The 18,418-nt window shown below is 42.0% G+C and overlaps 1 protein-coding gene across 2 annotated transcripts in view; it reads right to left on the bottom strand.

Annotated features, from left to right (window-relative positions):
- Positions 1-943: 943 nt before the first annotated feature.
- The window catches only part of LOC144212740 (polypeptide N-acetylgalactosaminyltransferase 10-like), a 49,698-nt gene continuing 32,223 nt past the window's right edge, over positions 944-18,418 (bottom strand). Inside the window, exons 6-14 of one of the 2 annotated variants that reach the window (XM_077740847.1) lie at positions 15,436-15,619; positions 12,511-12,628; positions 6,024-6,131; positions 5,731-5,952; positions 3,026-3,142; positions 2,809-2,958; positions 2,465-2,644; positions 2,191-2,329; positions 944-1,560 (exon numbers count right to left, since the gene is read on the bottom strand). In XM_077740847.1, the coding sequence (XP_077596973.1) occupies positions 2,480-2,644; positions 2,809-2,958; positions 3,026-3,142; positions 5,731-5,952; positions 6,024-6,131; positions 12,511-12,628; positions 15,436-15,619 (1,064 nt within the window). In that variant the 3' untranslated portion in view covers positions 944-1,560; positions 2,191-2,329; positions 2,465-2,479. Of the gene's footprint in view, positions 1,561-2,190; positions 2,330-2,428; positions 2,645-2,808; positions 2,959-3,025; positions 3,143-5,730; positions 5,953-6,023; positions 6,132-12,510; positions 12,629-15,435; positions 15,620-18,418 lie in introns of both variants that reach the window. The other variant, XM_077740848.1, reaches the window with a different exon arrangement.

An 18,418-nucleotide genomic window follows, 5' to 3' on the forward strand; every position in this document is an offset into this window, starting at 1 on the left:
TAAAAAATGTAAATTATTTTAAAAAAATACAAAATACAAGAAAATATTTTGTGGTAAGAGGCTCGAAAAGGTGAATTGGTCAATTAGTGTCTACACAGGCAGGAGGGACCGGCCTGGCTCTGCTCGTTTAGAACAAAAAGACAATTGTTACGCTATTAAAACAAATTCTCTCTTGAAAAATGGTTATATAACAAATAAAAGATTGAGTTTACACACTAAGAGAGGGTGAAGAAATTCAATCTTGTCTATTAGGATCTGACAGCCATTTCTGGCCACCATAAAAAAATTCTAGTCTCTACGTTGCATGGTTTGGACAAACGTAGTGAGAAAATCTTAACATACATACACAAGCACACACTCACACATCCATGAATCACGCTTTATAAGGATTATAGATAAGTGATCTATATACAAACAGAGAAGCTGTCAATTCATTAATTGATAAATAGTGGCAGCTTAGTTGGCAGAGGTAGCGGAAACTGCAACTACAAGGTAGTTCTCAACAAAAATGAGTTTGACAGCCCTGCATTAAGACATTACTCTCGTGAAATGATACATGTTTTTTAAAGTGCTTGTACAATGGAAAGACACACTGATAAAACATAAAAGCTGCTTGCTTGTTAAAGTACACAACATTCATCGGCACATTTCTTCTCGAGGGAAAATTTGCGTGGATTAGAGGCAGAAAGTTGGCTATATGTTAGCTTCCCTCCGGCCTGATGTAATTTTAACTTCACCCACATGCATATACACACAAGCTGTCAGTCAACTGCTTGGATTTAGTATGTGCATCTGGTCGTTCCATCTGTGTGGCGTGGGGTGCACACAAACTGTTTGTTGCCCGCTCGAGATAGTTAGCAGTAATGATTCATGATGCAAAGAAGCAGATGTCATTGAAACTGCTGTTTACACATGTACACACTGATGACACAAACGAAGATGATGAATTTCAAAAGGCATTTAAAGCTGTTATTACATCTTTACAAATCGTAATTTTACAGTCAGTCTTCTCTTCGTTTAAGCACACCTTTGTTGCATTTGCCAATATATAAACATTAACTGGTACGTCTCTTTACGAATGCTTTACCATATAAATTTTTCGGGTTACAAAACTCTTTAAGAAGCAAATTACTGTTCAAAGATGCAAAAAGCTGTCCAACGTACCAAAGATCAAGCAAATTACAAGTGCAGACTTTAATATAGCAGCGTTTAAGTGTTGCTCTTGAATGCTCTCTCTCGACTGAGCTGGTAAGATAGGTTCACTTTCCACTCATCTCACTCACAACATCCATACAGCATAGCCATTGACACCTATTTATAGTCGTCTCCGTGGACACCCATCAGCTTTTGCTGTCTTGAAAGTTTGACACAATGCGCTTACTAGGACCAACATCTTTATTGGGTACAAAATAAAAAAAATCCTATCAAGGTTATCTTTGAAGAAAAGAGTCATCCGCCTGTGCCAGTTGGCAACTCAAGGAGACACAGTATGCATCCTTTTAAATAGAGCAAATGTCTTTGGCCAGTCTTCGGGGACTGCGAGTCCCCCTCCAGGCCCGCCTGTAAGGATACATTCCTGTCATTTTGTGGGGAAATATGAACAGCATGCACTTCTTAAAAATGTTATGCTAATGTTACATTTGACTGGTTTCCTTAAAATGGTTCCCATTGTTTTATTTTATATTATTTGTTTAATCTTAAATGTTTTTTGTTCGCATTTTCCATTCCCCAAAGGAGAGACACAACCACTATTTTAACAAGTGTTGTAGTTTTACTCAGCAAGAGTCGAATCAATGATGTCCGTATTGGAACCAACCTAATATTTTTTTTTCTTGAAAAGGGTGGGATTAGGGATGGTGTTTCATTAATGTAGTGAATTGTAAATCACTCATCTGAGATGGAGCCAATTATTTGAAAACAAGCAGATGAGTCATCCATCAATGGAGATACGTGTTTATTTGAAACTGGCGTTAAACTGTCTTTAGATAACTTTCGATGTCTTTAGATGACTCACCCGCTGACAAATGGAAGTGAGGCAGCCAGGCGACAAGAGAACAGTTATTTGAGGAAATGCGCTATAGACTTGAAAGTGCCAAACTCTCTAATAGGCTTGAAGCATAAAAACTGCTGAATTCACAAATCTTTTAAATGACTCACGGGAACAAGGACGTGTCAAGAGTAAATACGTACCCTCTTTCTGGTCTCAAGTGCTTGTGGTGTGATTGGATTCTGGACATGGTCATTGCCTGTCGGACCCATCAGCCCCCTCAAGATGCCTTTTCCCAGAATGTTTGTCAAGCAGCTCGTAATAGGCCTCTTTTTTTACCATCTGTGCAAAATCGAGGCAGGATCAGTGGGTAGCCTTAACAATTTCCTGAAGCGTGTGCATGCCATTTTGTATTAGATAGGTCCGGTATTCCCTCCTCACCCCTATGAACGGAGATGCACTGTTATTTTAACACACCGTGCGCTGGTGATGTCAATCTGTGCCCTGGTTGAAATGCTCCAGCACGGTGGAGTTGGTCCTCTCAAAGATCCACTGCTGACTAAGCGATGTTGCGTCACAAGTGTTCATGAAGACACGGCGCTCAGAGCTGCTGCTGTCCATGCAGCTGTTGCTCACTGGGTGGTACAGGCTCTTGTCCTTAAAAAAGTGATAGTGCTCCTTTACTCTTTGTTCTCCTTAGTGAGACAATTAAGCGCTTTAATAGAAGTACTAAGGTGGAAAATTGCATTGATGAGAGAAAGTCTACTCCTACACGGATCTGAAAAAAAGGATGCTTCCAAGGCATTTCATAGTATGCGTACCTTACGGTAGCGCCACAGTTGGTTACCCTTCATGCCGTGACAGTCGTACAAAGTGACAGGGCTACTGTGGGATACGGCATCAAGGCAAACTTTCCTGGTGTGGACCGGGTTGCCCACACGGATGTCCTCTCGCCAACCTAGCGTCAACACCTGGAAGGCAAATGTTGAGTGAGCGTCATAAGATTTTAGTTAACCTGGATTGGCTTGAGCGGCTCACCTGGCCGTGACTCCAGGCCACTTCGCCACGACTTTTAGCACAACTCTCGAGGCGGACGAGGCTGCCCGACACAAAGTGTTTGACCTCCATGCACATGCCGTTGCCTGCGTTGCGGATCTGTGGAGGATTTGGAGAGGCAGTTGGGAATGGGGCAAAACAGGAAGGCAACAAGCACTTCAAATGCAAGCTAAATGTTGGCTTCTCAAAATTCTCTTGGGAATAATGGAACGTGCATGTTATGGCTTTTCCGTCGACCATGCGACTTATGTAGGGGAGGCTCAATTGCATATATTTGCATGGGAGTAGAGTCCGAGTCACTCGATTTTGTTCAAATGTGGATTTTTTCCCAATTTGAACAAAGCTATTCAACATTATAGCCACAAAAGGGGGTTATTACTGAAAAGCACACTCCCCCAAAATTGTATGCAAATCAGTTGTGCAGCCTAAAATAACATTGTGAACAAATGACGTTTAAATATTTGTTTTTTTACAAAAACAGTAATCTCTCAAATATTGAGGATAATGTGGACTGGATATGGCTGCGATAATGAAAAGAAATCCGTTAGTATCCATTAGCAAAGTTGTCTAGTTTGATCTATGGCTTCAGTCCATTTTCCAAGCGTTCACACCCACATTGTGTTGTCATTCACGCCAGGCATTTCCTCTGTATATCTTTGATATGCTGTTTCTTTAAATATTGAGTGTTTTTGAGGGTTAAAAGTGCTGCAACCACACTGATGTCAAATGCCTTGCCACTCAATTTCCTTCTCGGCAGTTTATATTATTTGGTGCGTCATTCTTCTTCCACGATGACATCTTCTGCGCTGAGTGCCACCGATTTCAGCGCTGAAGACTTCCGCCATTTTTCACCGTCATTTTTCATCTCCTGTTTTCCGCTTCGAGTATCAGTGCAGATTTGGACATTTTTATAAAGACATTTTATGACCTTTTTTTTTCATACTTAAGATAAAAAAACTCAAGCTGCAAAGTGGTGAAGGATCACAGTAAACCTATATTAAAAATAGTCTAATGTGATAAATTGAGCTCTCTTGATTGTGATTGTCTTGAATTTTACGCTTTCTTTGTTTTGCTAAATTTATTTTACATATGAAAATTGTATGAAATTCACTGTAAGTGTATTTTTTGACCAGTCTAGTTACCGCATTTTCACGACTATAAAGCGCACTTAAAAGTCTTAAATTTTCTCCAAAATAGACAGGGCGCCCTTTAATTGAGTGCGCTTTATATATGGACCAATACTTAAATTTCAATCACGATAAAATAAAATAAATCAGTCGATAGGGTACACCATCCTCAACAGCTCTCACAACTACGACAAGCAGACCCCGACTTCACTATTTTCCCCGTAGAAAAAGTACTGCGCAGTGACTGCTGGGATTTATAGTTCTTTGGTCAATACACCCAGTATGACGGCGAGCACACTAATTTGGTGCTGGCCGTCATTCCGGCTGGATACTGGCGCTAGATGTTGGCGTGGACATCGACGTCAACACAGCTTTAAGAAGGATGGCAGGCAGTGCAAAGCTAGTTACGCTAGCTACTAGCTAGCTACTATTTGCGAATGCATTGGGGCCTGGACATTGACGTCAACACAGCTTTAAGAAGGGTGGCAGGCAGCGCTTGGCTAGTTACGCTAGCTACTATTTGCGAATGGATTGTGGCCGCCTGGACGAACGTATAAAACTCAGAGTTTTCGATGACACATTTGAACAATTGTTCAATTCGGACACAGAAAATGAGGAATTTTATGGATTTGTGGGTGATGATCACGTGAATACATTGTAAAATGGCTAAATAAAGTACAACCGGACTCAGTTTTGCTTCTGTTGCATTTTTAAAACGTGTTTTTGGCGTGTGGGTGTAGCGTGTATGTTTAATCTGGTGTTTGTTTTGCCGTGCCTGGCTCTCTCTTTAAAGTTGGTGCATCCTGTGTGTGTCAAATACAGAAATAGCATTCGTTACTGACACTGTGCCTTTAAATGCGATGCGCCATATAGTCGTGAAAATACGGTAAACTGCATTGGGTGTCTAGCGCCGTCAAAGGCAGCCATTGAGTTAATACTGAAAAATAACCACAATTTTAAAACCAGGTCATTGTTAGGCGATTCCGATCTTTTGGAAATTATGCGATGTTGTGATCAGGCCCGATTTTCAATCACATGATTTGGCACAGGACATCACTAAACCAATAGTAACATGTATTCTACTGATTGCAATTTCCTGATTTGTCGCAAAGCTTGAAACCCACTCGTGGCAGTTTTAACAATCAAGAAGCTACGCGTCATGACTGATGGAACCACAGAACTGTCATTATTCAGGCTCAGCATATATGAGGGTTCAGTCGAATATATCAGAAATCCTACCAACTTAAAGTACGTAGTTGTTAGCTAGATTCTGCAGAAATGGCCGAATCAACACCTTTTAGACTTATTTCCACCTCCTCCCTTCGTCACAGCACAGGCACAGAGAGCTAGTTTGACTGCCAGCGCTGCAATAGAGTTCCTGACCCTACATCCCTAACCACATCCTTCAATTTTGTTGTCATGTTTTATTCCATTGCTCATTTGATTTGGTGTTTTTTTTCCAATTGACCACTGTGGCTAGACCCCCCAAACCCCACTCTCAACAAAATTGGGCCAATGAAGATGCTCATGCTTGCTCTAAAGACAATTTTAGATTAATACCTTGCCCCAGGCGGCGGCAGGGGGCTCCACGGGTGGATAATGCTGAGGTAGATCCCAGGCCACCTCGTTCATGAACCACTTGAAGTTTTTGCATGCGAGGCGGGTTCTTAGCTCCTTTTGCGCTGTCATGTCGCCTGCCGACAGGTGACGGTATTCAGGCCTTCGTCGGAAAACATACTCGGCATACTCGTCCATCCACACCTCGGCCACGCGCTTCAGGTTCTGGGAGCGCGTGATGGGGACGGTTAACTGGTAGTAGTACATTGAAATGTGTAAGTGGTGAGATGCATTACCTTGGCTAAGCTGAGTCCACCGGGGACCTTGTAAGGGACATATTTCCGGTAAATGTGTCCCACCCGGGAGCATGGGATGTCCTCCATGCGACCGCCACACATCCATAACTAATGAGAGAGACGAATGCAAGATTGCTTAGAGAAGATTTGGTTATTTCGAACCTTAGGATTTAGGAAAGGTTATGCTTATAAATGAGAACTTCAAGCCAATTGGAGAAATGTAAATGAGATTTTCCAAACAGAGGCAAAGGTTATAGTTTTGATAAGAGAATGGGGAGGCAAGTGATCATTTAAAGCCCGGTGTTAAATTTGGGTTTCAAGAGTTGGTTCCAAGCCAAAGTTAGAAATTGTGTTGTTTTTAGTTTTTATTAGGAATATTTAAAATTAAAAATGTTCAGCCTGTGTTAAGATTTCAATTTAAATGCATTCATTCATCTTCTGTACTGCTTAACCTCACAAGGGCTGCAGGGGGTGCTGGAGCCTATCCCAGCTGACATCACCAGCACCAGGCGGGGAGACCCTAAAATGGTGCCCTGCCAATCGCAGGGCATAAGAAGATGGACAACTATTCACACTCGCACACAAACCTAGAGGCAATTAAGAGTGTTCAACCAGCCGACAGGCATATTTTTTGGGATGCTTTTTTGGGGGCTTGAGTTGTTAGCATGTTGGGCTCAAAGCTCTGGGCTCCTGGGTGCAAATCCAGGTCGGTCCACCTGTGTGGAGCTTGCGTGCTCTCCTTGGGCCTGCGTGGGTTTCCTCTGGTTACTCTGGTTTCCTTCCACATTCCAAAAACATGCATGGTAGGCTGATTGGATACTCTAAATTGCCCCTAGGTATGGGTGTAAGTGTGCATGATTGTCCGCCTCCTTGTAACATGCGATCGGCTGGCCACCGGTTCAAGGTGTACCCCGCCTCCGCCAGTCAGCTGGGAAAGTCTACAGCACACCCCCACGACCTTAATGAGGATGACGCGGTTCAGAAATGAATGAATAAATGGGAGGAAACGGGAGTACCTGGAGAAAACCCACGCAAGTCTGGGAAGAACATGCAAACTCCACATAGTGAGGACCGACAGGCTAACCACTTGGCCACGGGCGCGCTGATTTCAACGTTCAGTTAAAAAAATAATAACAATGTTTGGTTAAGGAAATATTAAAGGGATTAAGGTTAGAAAGGAGAGTTTTAGGTTTTTAGTTTCAAAATAAGATGTTTGTAATTTTGATATGAAGTCTGGTATAAAATTTCAAGTTAGGATTTAACCCTTTCGGGGACAAGGGTCACTATAGTGGACATTAAGAAGCTGTCATTAGTTTAGCTCATTCAGTCCCAGCCCAGGCACCAGAGTATCTGTTGTGGTAGTGAGTCAAAGAGGGAAATTGACAATATAAATGAAAAAAAAGAAGTCACAAATTCTGCAGGAAAGGGCTCAGTCTGGGTTTACCTAATCAAGATTTGTGTTTAAAGAAGTTGAATTTCAAAAAAAAAATGTTTGATTTCAAAGAAACAGGTTTCTGAGTTTGGGTTTCGTATCACAGTTTCAGGCCAGAATGTAAATGCATTTCAACATGAGCAGCAGAGGCACGGTTGTGTTAGAATTAGCGATGCACTGTAATACACAGACACGTGCAAGCACACACCCACTTGCATATAACCATGAATAAATGATGTGGCTTCAAGATAAACTCCGGGCTCAGAAACCAGACTACGTTCCATATCTCTGGTTGCGAGCGTGAATAAATAAAAAACAAAGAGCAATCTGAGAAGTCCAATCACGTATTGTGAATTACAATCATGAGAACAATTATAACAACATTAATAGCACAGCAACTAGTCAGAGTACAAAGCAGAATGTACTCCTGGCAGCTAAAAATGCTGACTTTTACTTGGTGACAAACAAAGAAGATGAAAACCCAGTCTACAATGCTGTGCAACGTTTCTCCGCAGTGAAAGCGGGAGTTTCTTTAGGTTGTCCCCAAGACAAAACTAACAAAAGAAAGCCTCATGGGAAGTTTCACCTCAACTTATGAATGACTCATCTTGTAAGTTTTTTGAAATATATACAGTGTTCCCTCGCTAATCGCGGTTAATGGGGACCGGGACCACCTGCGATAAGTGCATTTCCGCGAAGTAGGGATTCCCCTTCCAAAATGCTTAATTTGAATTTAATTCCAATTTTTTTTTTATTATTTCTTTTACCCCCCAGTATACAGTACACCATATAGAATACGGGTAGAGAGTGAAATTCATGTTATAACAAAAAAAATGTAAAATATGTTGTTTCAATGTAATATTTGTATTTTTTTTTCCCCAAAAAATCCGCGAAGCTCTGAGTCCGCGATAGCTGAACCGCGAAGTAGCGGGGGAACACTGTAGAGAGTCTAGTGTCGCGAACAAAAAGTTAGGTTGTTTTAAATTCAGAGTTTCTACCCCTTTTCAGGCTGTGAAGCAGAATTATGGTTTTAAAATAGGTCTCAGGAGTGTTTTCATTTCATTTGATAGATTTGAGGATAATTTAAATGAGGTTTGGGATTTGAGTTTCAGTTTGAAAAATTAGTCTCAAAGCTAAATAATTACTAAAAAATGGTCAGTGCACTTAAAGGAGGGGTCAATTTACCCACTGACATTAGCGGATAGACACTATTATTAGTGGCTTACTGGAAGACTATCAGACAGGTTTTGAGTGCCGCCATTATCTGGTGGTGTGAGCGTGTAGGGCTTGCCGTTCCCAATGTTTTTAAAGCCGGCGAGTGTGTCTCAGGGTTTGTGGGGATTAGCGCCAGAGCCCCCTAATCTCCTCACCTCAGGAGAACACTACCGAGAAGCCTATCAGCTAATAGGGATCTCCCTAAAAATTGCAAACCAAATTGAATATCGTGGCGCTAAGTAGACAAAAGTGCTAAATAGCAGGCACTAGCGAAGTGTTAGCGCTTGATCAAATTGGCATCGGCAGGCATATGGAAGAACTCAAAAGAGCTTTAAGCAAAATTGTCGTTATTTTGTCCCACTAGAGCATGATAATTGCCGAGGTTCAGGCGGAGAGCCGGGGGGCCAATAGCAGGAGAACAAAAAAAAACCAAACAATAACTGTTGCGAAAACTTAGGGTTGTATAATAACTAAGGGGACAACCAGAAGCTTTTAAAAAATGTCAATCTACAAACAAACATTTTACATATGAATAAAAAAGTAAAGCAAATTACAATTGAGCAAATGAAACGTGTTGGGAAAACAGGAAAAAGACTAGGTGTGTACATGTTTCCAGACAGACAGCATTCACAGAGACAATGGAAAATACCATATTTTCTCACATATACCCTCTACGTATAAGCCATACCCTTTGATTGGCCTTAAAATCAAAAATCTTTGCACTTTGTGCTTTTGCTTTGTTATTCTGCGGCCTTTGCGACTGTACTGTCTAACTTATATGTATTCCTTTTCCTGTATCTGCATTCTCAACCTCTTGCTATTGTCACAATGAAATTTATGCGGGATGAATACATTCATCCAATCCAATCCAATCAGAAACCTCACGGACACTGTCACTGTTAATAAACGTATGTTTTTTTCCTAACCAAAAACCCTGGATGACCAGTGAGACACAGGCACTCATCAAATGCCGTACCACCGCCTTCAGTTCAGGGGACAAGGTACAATACAGCGCTGTCAGAGCAGACCTGAGGAGAGGCATTAAAAAGGCCATGGCAGCATATACAAGGAAAATTGAGGAGTACTTCACAGAATATGAACCAAAGAAAATGTGGCAGGGAATATGGCACATTACCAATTACAACATATAATGTGTCTGTTAACGCATATGCCTCACTAGCAGAGGAACGGAACCATTTTGTTAGGGCTATTCCCAACATCAAAATAATCTTTAAACAGAGAAGGCATGAAGCACTAAAAATAGTTTTAAACTCCATCGGCCGATCAAGAGTGGAAGATGGCAGGCCGCTTCCCAAAATGGCCGCTGCTCGCTTGCTTCTTTGTCCTCTTGTCTCGCCCCCACCCTTCCGAAGAAGGGAGGGAGTAGACGGACAGAGCACACCTCCATCTGGTAGCTCTGCCCAGAGCACACCTCCATCTGGTAGCTCTGCCCATGCCAAATTCAATACTCTTGAGGGCTGAGAAGGATTTTATTGAAGGTAGGCGGAGAAAAACTTTAGGCGGGAATACATGAACAAAGAAATGGGCGGTGATATAGTAGATGACGCATCTTTTAACTCTTCGGTGTTATTGCTGTAAAATTCAGCAAGGCAGCGTCAGTGTAAAATTCTATTATAGTTGCCAAAAGGATTAAAGAATACAAGAGAAAAGCATTCCATATTTCACATGTTTCATTGCCCGCTTTGAGACTGATAAATCAGAACAAGTCTCAACACATCCACCACCACCCTGCAGCAGTACACTGAAGCTTCAGAGACATGAAGTGAGACAGGTACTGCGGACGGTGAACACGAAGAAGGCTGCTGGGCCTGACGGAGTACCTGGGAAGGTGCTCAAAGCCTCTGCTGACCAGCAGACTGGTGTTTTCACAATGATTTTCAATTGTTCCCTGCAACAATCCATCATCCTATCCTACCTGAAATCTGCCACCATTACCCTTGTACCTAAAAAGCCAACCATTGACAGCCTGAATGATTATAGGCCTGTTGCACTTACCCCTGTGATCATGAAGTGCTTTGAAAAGTTGGTCGCCCGCCACATCATCCTCAGTTGACCCTCACCAGTTTGCTTATATAAGAAAATATGTCCAAAGAGGACGCCATCGCCGAAGCTCCACATGCAGCACTGAGCCACCTGGAGCACCATGGGAACTACACAAAGATGCTTTTCATTGACTATAGCTTAGCTTTCAACACTATAATACCAGACATTCTGGCTGACAAACTCTCCCACCTTGGACTATCCTCTTCCTTCTGCTGCTGGATTAAGAACTTCTTAACCAACCGCCCACAAACTGTTAGACTTGGTCCCCACCTCTCTTCCTCCCTTACACTGAACACTTGTTCCCTTCCTGGGTGTGCAATGAATCCTCCCTTCTGTACTCCCTGTACACATACGACTGTACATCGACCCACCAGTCTAACTCCATCATCAAATTTGCAGATGACACCACGGTGGTTGGACTCATCTCAGGGGGGATGAGTCTGCCTACAGAGATCAGGTCAACAAACTGTTTTTGAGGTGTTTGGTGAACAATCTCACACTGAACACCACGAAAATAAAGAAATAATTCTGGACTTTTCCAAACGCAGCACAGATCTGGCCCCACTCCTCATAAATTGAGTATGCGTAGACAGGGTTCAGTCCATAAAATTCCTGAGGGAACAACTTGGACACCAAGCTTCTGGTAACCTTCTATAGAGCCACAGTGGAGAGCATCCTGGCATAGTGCATTACAGTGTGGTACGCTGGAAGCACGGCCGCAGACAGAAAGGCCATGCAGAGTGAACAACACCGCCCAGAAGCTCATCGGCTGCTCTCTGCCCTCACTGGAAGGCATTGTCAGCCCTCACTACCTCAGCATAGTCAGGGACCAGTGCCACCCAGGTCATAACCTGTTCCAGCTGCTCCCCTCTGGCAGACGCTACAGGTCTCACAAAGCACGGACAAATAGACTTAAGGACAGTTTTTTTTCCCCACAGCCATCGGGACTCTGAACTTGCATTAGCACGACACACAATCTCTTCTGTGCAATAACTTCGGGTTGTGCAATAACAATGTGCAATATCTTGGACTGTGCAATATTTTAGATTTTACTTTAACAGGATGTGACTGTTTATGTTTTTATATTACATATTTATGTTCTTGTACTGGGAATACACACTTTGTGGAGTAGCACCAACAATTTTGTTATATGCAGCTGTATTATGACAAAAGCTTTTGATTTGATTTGGACAAGTGAGTGAGTATTTTAATGCAAGATATGGTTGATTTTTCTCACACATTTCATTCATATATGTAAAAATACATTTTGTTTAGAGTTTTAACTGTTTATCTTTTCTCTATTTTGAATTAAATGACCGCATCAGCGGCATTGTCTTGCGTTATGGCATTTCGTCTTTGTTCTTTTCAGTTTCGTGCATGTCAAGTATAATTTATGCGCATATAAGCAGTACCCTGGATTCAGTCATATTTTTTTTTACGACAAATACGGCTTATATGCGTGAAAATACATAGGTGCGTGATGGGAGAGCCAGCTGATTGGTCAAACATATAAGGAGCAGGCAACAAAACCTCCGGGACAAAAAACAACATTGCCAAAGACAAAAATGTGATACATTAAGGAACCATACCAAAGGCACTTAGGCATAGACCATGACAATATTAAATCATTTCACCAAGTAAAGTTGCATTTCTAAAACACAGGCTTTGACGACAGTCACAAGCTGTTTTTATGTTTAAAATTCCAAGCTTCGGTTTCTGTTTACAACTCTCAAATTGGAGCAGTCAAGGCAATGCTCTGGTGGAGTTGTTTTTTACCTTAAAGGAGATCTCGTACTGCTCTCCTCCCCAAATCTCCAAACCTGGATCGTAACCTCCCAGTTCCCAGAACCACTTCTTATTCACGGCAAACAGCCCACCTGCCATCACGGGAGATCTAAAACACAAACACGTACAACACAAACATTTACATTCACAAACCTCAACATGCACATGGAAGCATCCAAATAAACATGCACACACAACCACAGTGTGGACTTATGTCCCTTCAGTGTGTTTAACATATACAAAAGAAGCCGCAAGATCTTAAATTGGTGGTTAAGGGTAAGAGTTTGTTTTTGTGTGAGGATGAGGCAGACATAAAGGGGCTTTAAACACAGAAGTAGGCAATTAACCCTCCAGTTTTTGTGGATCATAACACTCATTATTTATTTGGAGCTTTCACACTATTGTTTCTGTGCCATATTTAACCTGAGACACAGAAAACAGTCAATCAGCTTCACCCCCAAATTCCCTTCAATGTCTTCTCACCAGTAACGAAAACTCCAGTCGCATGTCTGACTGGTTAGGGTTAGAGTTAAGTTTAGAGTTAGGGTTAAATATCTAAGTACATTTGACAACCCTAACCCTATTGGTGACCAAAAGACCAAAATAGCGGCGACCAAAAGAACTGCGACCTAAAGACCAGCGACCAAACGTTCGAGCAACCTGATTTACACAGGCATCTTGCTTAAGACCCTGCAGAAGGCAGCGGTTGCCTTACCATTTACACTTTGTAGATATATTGTACCTCATGAACAATATTCTTTTTCTGCACAGAACAAATTTTGGTTCCAACCCAGGATTTTGGTTTCAAACTTGTATTTGAGTTTTAAGCAACAGTTAATTGGATTAAATCTATATGTTGTCTATTTTTCTGGTTAAAATACAATCAGATTGATTTTTAGTCTTTTGGACTTTCAGGCATTTACTTTTAGGAATGTACAAGGATAACCCTTCAATACCATTCAAAGTCATTTGGTAATGTCAACATGAATAGCCAATCAGGACTTAGGATATGAATCCAAGCTTGACATTTATCACTTGCATAATTACTAACAGCGGTAATAGAAAATGTTGGATAATATTACTTTTGGAGTTTCAAATGATGGAGAAAAACTTTTTTGGATTGTATTTGTATCTTAATATAGTATTCCCGCGAATATAATGTAGAATGTAGACCAGACATGGTTAAGGCTAATAATGGAAAATTTGCGAAGTAAGGTCACTTCTTTTAAAAGAAATACCGCAGTTACTTGCATATAAGCCGCTTTTGTCGGACAAAAAAAGATGACTAAATTGAGGGCACAGCAGGACACAAAAACTGTGACATCACGACAAAATGACGTCATGACGCAAGCGAATGCGGCCGATACTTTCATTTATTTCAAAATAGGGAAAAAATGAACACATAAAATGCTAAACAACATTTATTATGACGTCTGAATGAAATTCAAGAAAAAAAATGTACATGTATTGAATGAAACGTGAAAAAAACTTGCGTTCCCGTCACCGCTCGCTTGGGTCACAGCCATCTCACCAAGGTCGCGGGCAGCCATCTTACGTAGGAGGCTGCCATCTAAACCTAGTTAAACACGCTTCGACTGGCTAGACGCGAGTAGCCTTGATTTTTAAAACAAACCAAAGTCCACCTTATTTTTTTCCATTGTATTTGTTGTTTGAAAGTAACAAATATTGGAATAATATGAATCATCAAAAAAATGAGATATTTTGACATGAGAACCAATATGGCTGCTACAACATTTTAAACTTCTTATTAAGAAATTTGTCATTTCTGTAATTAGAAAGCATCAGGTTCTCATCAAGAGAAACTTTTTTATCAAATTGAAAAATTTGATATTTTGCAATTTACATAGACAAGATTATTAACTCCCTTATGATATTAACCCTAAAATGTGCTTTTGATTTATACAGTATCTCAGAATTATACAGAAATAACACGCGATGATTTTTCTTAAGATTTTCAAAATTTGTACTCCTATTAAAACCATGAATATGGAGGTGAAAAAGGAAAATCATTCCCCTGTGGGGTGAGTGGTTAGTGCATCGGCCTCAAAGTTCTGGGGTCCTGGGTTCAAGTCCAGGTCGGTCCATCTGTGTGGAGTTTGCATGTTCTCCTCTGCGTGGGTTTCCTCCCACATTCCAAAAACATGGTAGGCTGATTGGACACTCAAAATTGCCCTTTGTATGGGTGTGAGTGTGCATGGCCTATGATCGGCTGGCCACCGATTCAGGGTGTTCCCCGCCTCTGGCCCGGAGACAGCTGGGATTGGCTCCAGCACCCCCATGACCTTAATAAGAATAAAGCGGTTCAGAAAATGAGATAAAAAAATTGGGAATCAGGGAGGCGGCTTCTACGCAAGAAATTGAAAAATTCAAAAGTGTCATGGCAAATTTTAGGGTGTGGGTTATACACGCGCCCGGGTGGCCTAAATGCGAGAAAATTTGGTAATTATTATTATTTATTTTACCTCAGAGTCCTAGTAGCAAGAGTGGCTTTTGCATGAGTTTCGGCTTGGATTTTCCCATTTTTTAACTTAAAAAAATAATAATAATACAAACAAAAATTAGTAGAAGAAAAAAAATCGCAAAGTAGTGAATTTGCGATAAGTGAAGTCACGATAATCGAGGGATCACTGTACTAACAGTGCCTTCGCTGTACGTCACCACCCTTCCCCCAGAGGTTCCATCTTTGTGTCACGACAGAAAAAGAAGCGTTCTTATCAGAGTGACCTTGTCGTATTGTCAGCTGGTGCCTAGCCTTTGTTCCGAGACCAAAGCTGTCAAAACTGTCTGCTTCTCAGTCCTAGATAATCATTTAAAAAAGAAGTAAAGCCCCAAAAGGTGATGGTGGACAGAGTTTGGGGATTCAACGTTATACGAAGACCCCTTTATGTCACTCACTCAAAGGGTTCGGTGGGGTCGTCCTTCAGCAGCTGTGCTGGGATGGGGATGCGCTTGTAGTACATTTCCCAATCAAAGGCCCCGCGCATGGCATCGCCTGCCTGCGTGTCGTAGCCAAAGTTGTCGTGGTCGATCACATCGATCATTGGGCACACCACCGTCTTCCAATTCTGTGAGATTCGGTCTGAGAAAACAGTGATTTTTTCAATTTGTGTTGGCTTTGTTGCCCTTCAATTTTAAATTTTACAGTATTTTATTACTTTTATATGATAAAAATATTTAAAATCTAGTGTCTTGCTGTGTATGTTAGCAAAAAGATAGCAGATATACATTTTAAGGCATTTAAATAGTCATATTTCTCTTAAATTGTGTTAGGGATTGGTTTTGTTGTGTTTTTTTCCCCTCTGAGACCTGTCCCTGTGAGCGTCCCTTGAGGTCACCGTGACCGGACGTTTGGTCGCCGGTCTTTTGGTCACCGGTCTTTTGGTCGCTGGTCAAATGGTGACAGAGAGTTTACTGTTGAAACCAACTCTCAAAATTATATTCATGAGAAAGAGTTTAATATCAAAGAGAGTTTAATATCTAAGAGAGTTTAATATCTGTTACGGCTGGCAGCCTGGACACACCAGTAGGAGGTGTTTTATCTCCAGCTCTGGCTCCACCCCTGTGACCGAGCCCTGCCCAGGCCAAACACAGCTGTAATTAATTCCCCAATCATCCCTCCTGCCCTTATTTAAAGCCTTTTCAGTAGTCAGTTCAGCCCTTGCTTCTTGCCCTTGCCTCCTTGCTTCTTGCCCTGGCCCTTGCCTTGCTGAGTTGCAGGCTTGTGAGTATGTTACTCCATTATATTTTGTATGTGTTGTTAATGATTTTGGGTTGCATAGGGGGACTTGAGATAAGTTTAGACACCCATGGGTATACATATAGTTTGTGCATTTAGACACAGTTATTCCCCTGTCTAGATTATATTACATCAGTTTAACAGTGGCATCCTTCGGTCTTATTTCCTGTATTTTGTGGGTGTTCATTTGGACACCTGTCTGGGAGGGGGTTTTACCGTGTTTATTTGAGGGTGCCACTTTAATATCTCGTGCTTCCCCTATGTTATCCCGTAGTCTGTTTTGTTGACTTTATTGTAAATAAAAATAACTGAAGGCTACTTGCCGTGTGTGTCCGAACTCATCTTTGACCGAACCTGTCTGCTGTGATAGTTGCGACTCTCTGGTATATCATACCCCAGGGGGAGTCGTAACAAGTGGGGGCTCGTCCGGGATATCATTAAGATCTGTTATCACAGCAGCAGTTTGGTCATTGGTGGTACGGACTGCATGTGCAGTAGGCCGGTGAAGGCTGGGCAAGCAGAGTTGAGGTAGGCACAGTTAATAGCTATCATTCAGTCTAGTGTAGTGCTGTAACTAGCAGGATGGACTTTGATGCGGAAGAGTTCCTTTTTTTAACTTGGCACTGTAGATCAGGTTGACCAATGTAAGAGGGGAGATCTGTTAGGTCTTGCCGCTCATCTAGGGTTCACTCTGTCCAGGACTACCAGGCTAGCTGAATTGAAGCAGGAGGTTATCCATATATTAATAGCAGCGCAGTACTTGGAAGCCACAGGAGGAGCATCTGCGGGTGTTTCCTCTCAGTCTCTGGTCGATTCTGAGGAATCAGGCAGGATGGAGAAAGATGAGGTAGGCAGGGATGGTGTCACCTTGAATGTAAAGGCTCTAGTTATAAACCCCAGGGCTCGTTTAAAAGGAAAACCAGAGGGATATGGTGCTGTATCTATTGGGGAAAATGCCCCCATTGCTCTAAAGATATTACGTATGCAATATGAGGCTAGGGAAAGGGAGTATGCTCATCAGCTGGCCCTCAAGAAAATGGAGTTTGAGATTGAACTAAAAAGGCGGGAGATTGAACTCTTAAAGAGTACTAATATGGTAGAAAGTAGGGGGTTTAAAGTTAGTGAAAACCTTCCGCTTGTACAGCCTTTCAGTGAGACGAACGTCGAGGCGTGGTTTGGTGTGTTTGAACGGATAGCACTGTCCAATAAATGGCCAGAAGAGGGCTGGGCTCTAGTCTTACAAAGGAAACTGACAGGGAAAGGCCTCGAAGCTTTGAGTACACTGTCGATAGAAGACAGGTTGGTATATGATAAGGTAAATAGAGCAGTGTTGCGCGTTTACGGACTGGTGCCTGAGACGTACCGCCAAAGGTTCAGAAATCACAAATTAAAGCCTGGACAGGCCGTGGCTGAGTTTGGCCATGAGAAAGAAAAAGCTTTGGAGCTTGAGCGTGTAGAGAAAGCACGTGTAGCTCAAGAACGACTTGAGAAAGAAAAAGCTTTGGAGCTTGAGCGTGTAGAGAAAGCACGTGTAGCTCAAGAATGGCTTGCAAAAGAAAAAGCTTTGGAGTTAGAGCGTGTAGAGAAAGCACGTGTGGAGCAAGAATGGCTTGCGAGAGAAAAAGCTTTGGAGTTTGCACGTCTAGAGAAAGCACGTCTTGAGCAAGAACGGCTTGAGAAAGAAAGAGTTTTGGAATCTAAGAGGCAAGAGAGAGAAAAAGCTTTGGAGTTTGCACGTTTAGAGAAAGCACGTCTTGAGCAAGAACGGCTTGAGAAAGAAAGAGTTTTGGAATTTAAGAGGCAAGAGAAAGAAAAAGCCTTGGAGCAAGATCGACTAGAAAGAGAAAAGGCCTTAGAGCAAGATCGACTAGAAAGAGAAAAGGCCTTAGAGCAAGATCGACTAGAAAGAGAAAAGGCCTTGAAAGCAGAGCGAAAAGAAAAAGAACTGATTGAAAGAGAAAATATTTTGGAGCAGGAAAATTTAGAAAGAAAAAAATTGGAGCAAGAGCGGCTTGAAAAAGAACAAAGCAAGAAGAAAATGTCCGCCGCGGAGATCAGCCTGCAGAAAGCACCCCAAGTTTCGGTGCCGAGGCCACGCAAAGTACTCCTGTCGACCCTGGAGCCGCCAGTCGCACCCGTGCC

The sequence above is a fragment of the Stigmatopora nigra genome, chromosome 19 (assembly GCF_051989575.1).
Source record: "Stigmatopora nigra isolate UIUO_SnigA chromosome 19, RoL_Snig_1.1, whole genome shotgun sequence".
Classification (NCBI taxonomy): domain Eukaryota; kingdom Metazoa; phylum Chordata; class Actinopteri; order Syngnathiformes; family Syngnathidae; genus Stigmatopora; species Stigmatopora nigra.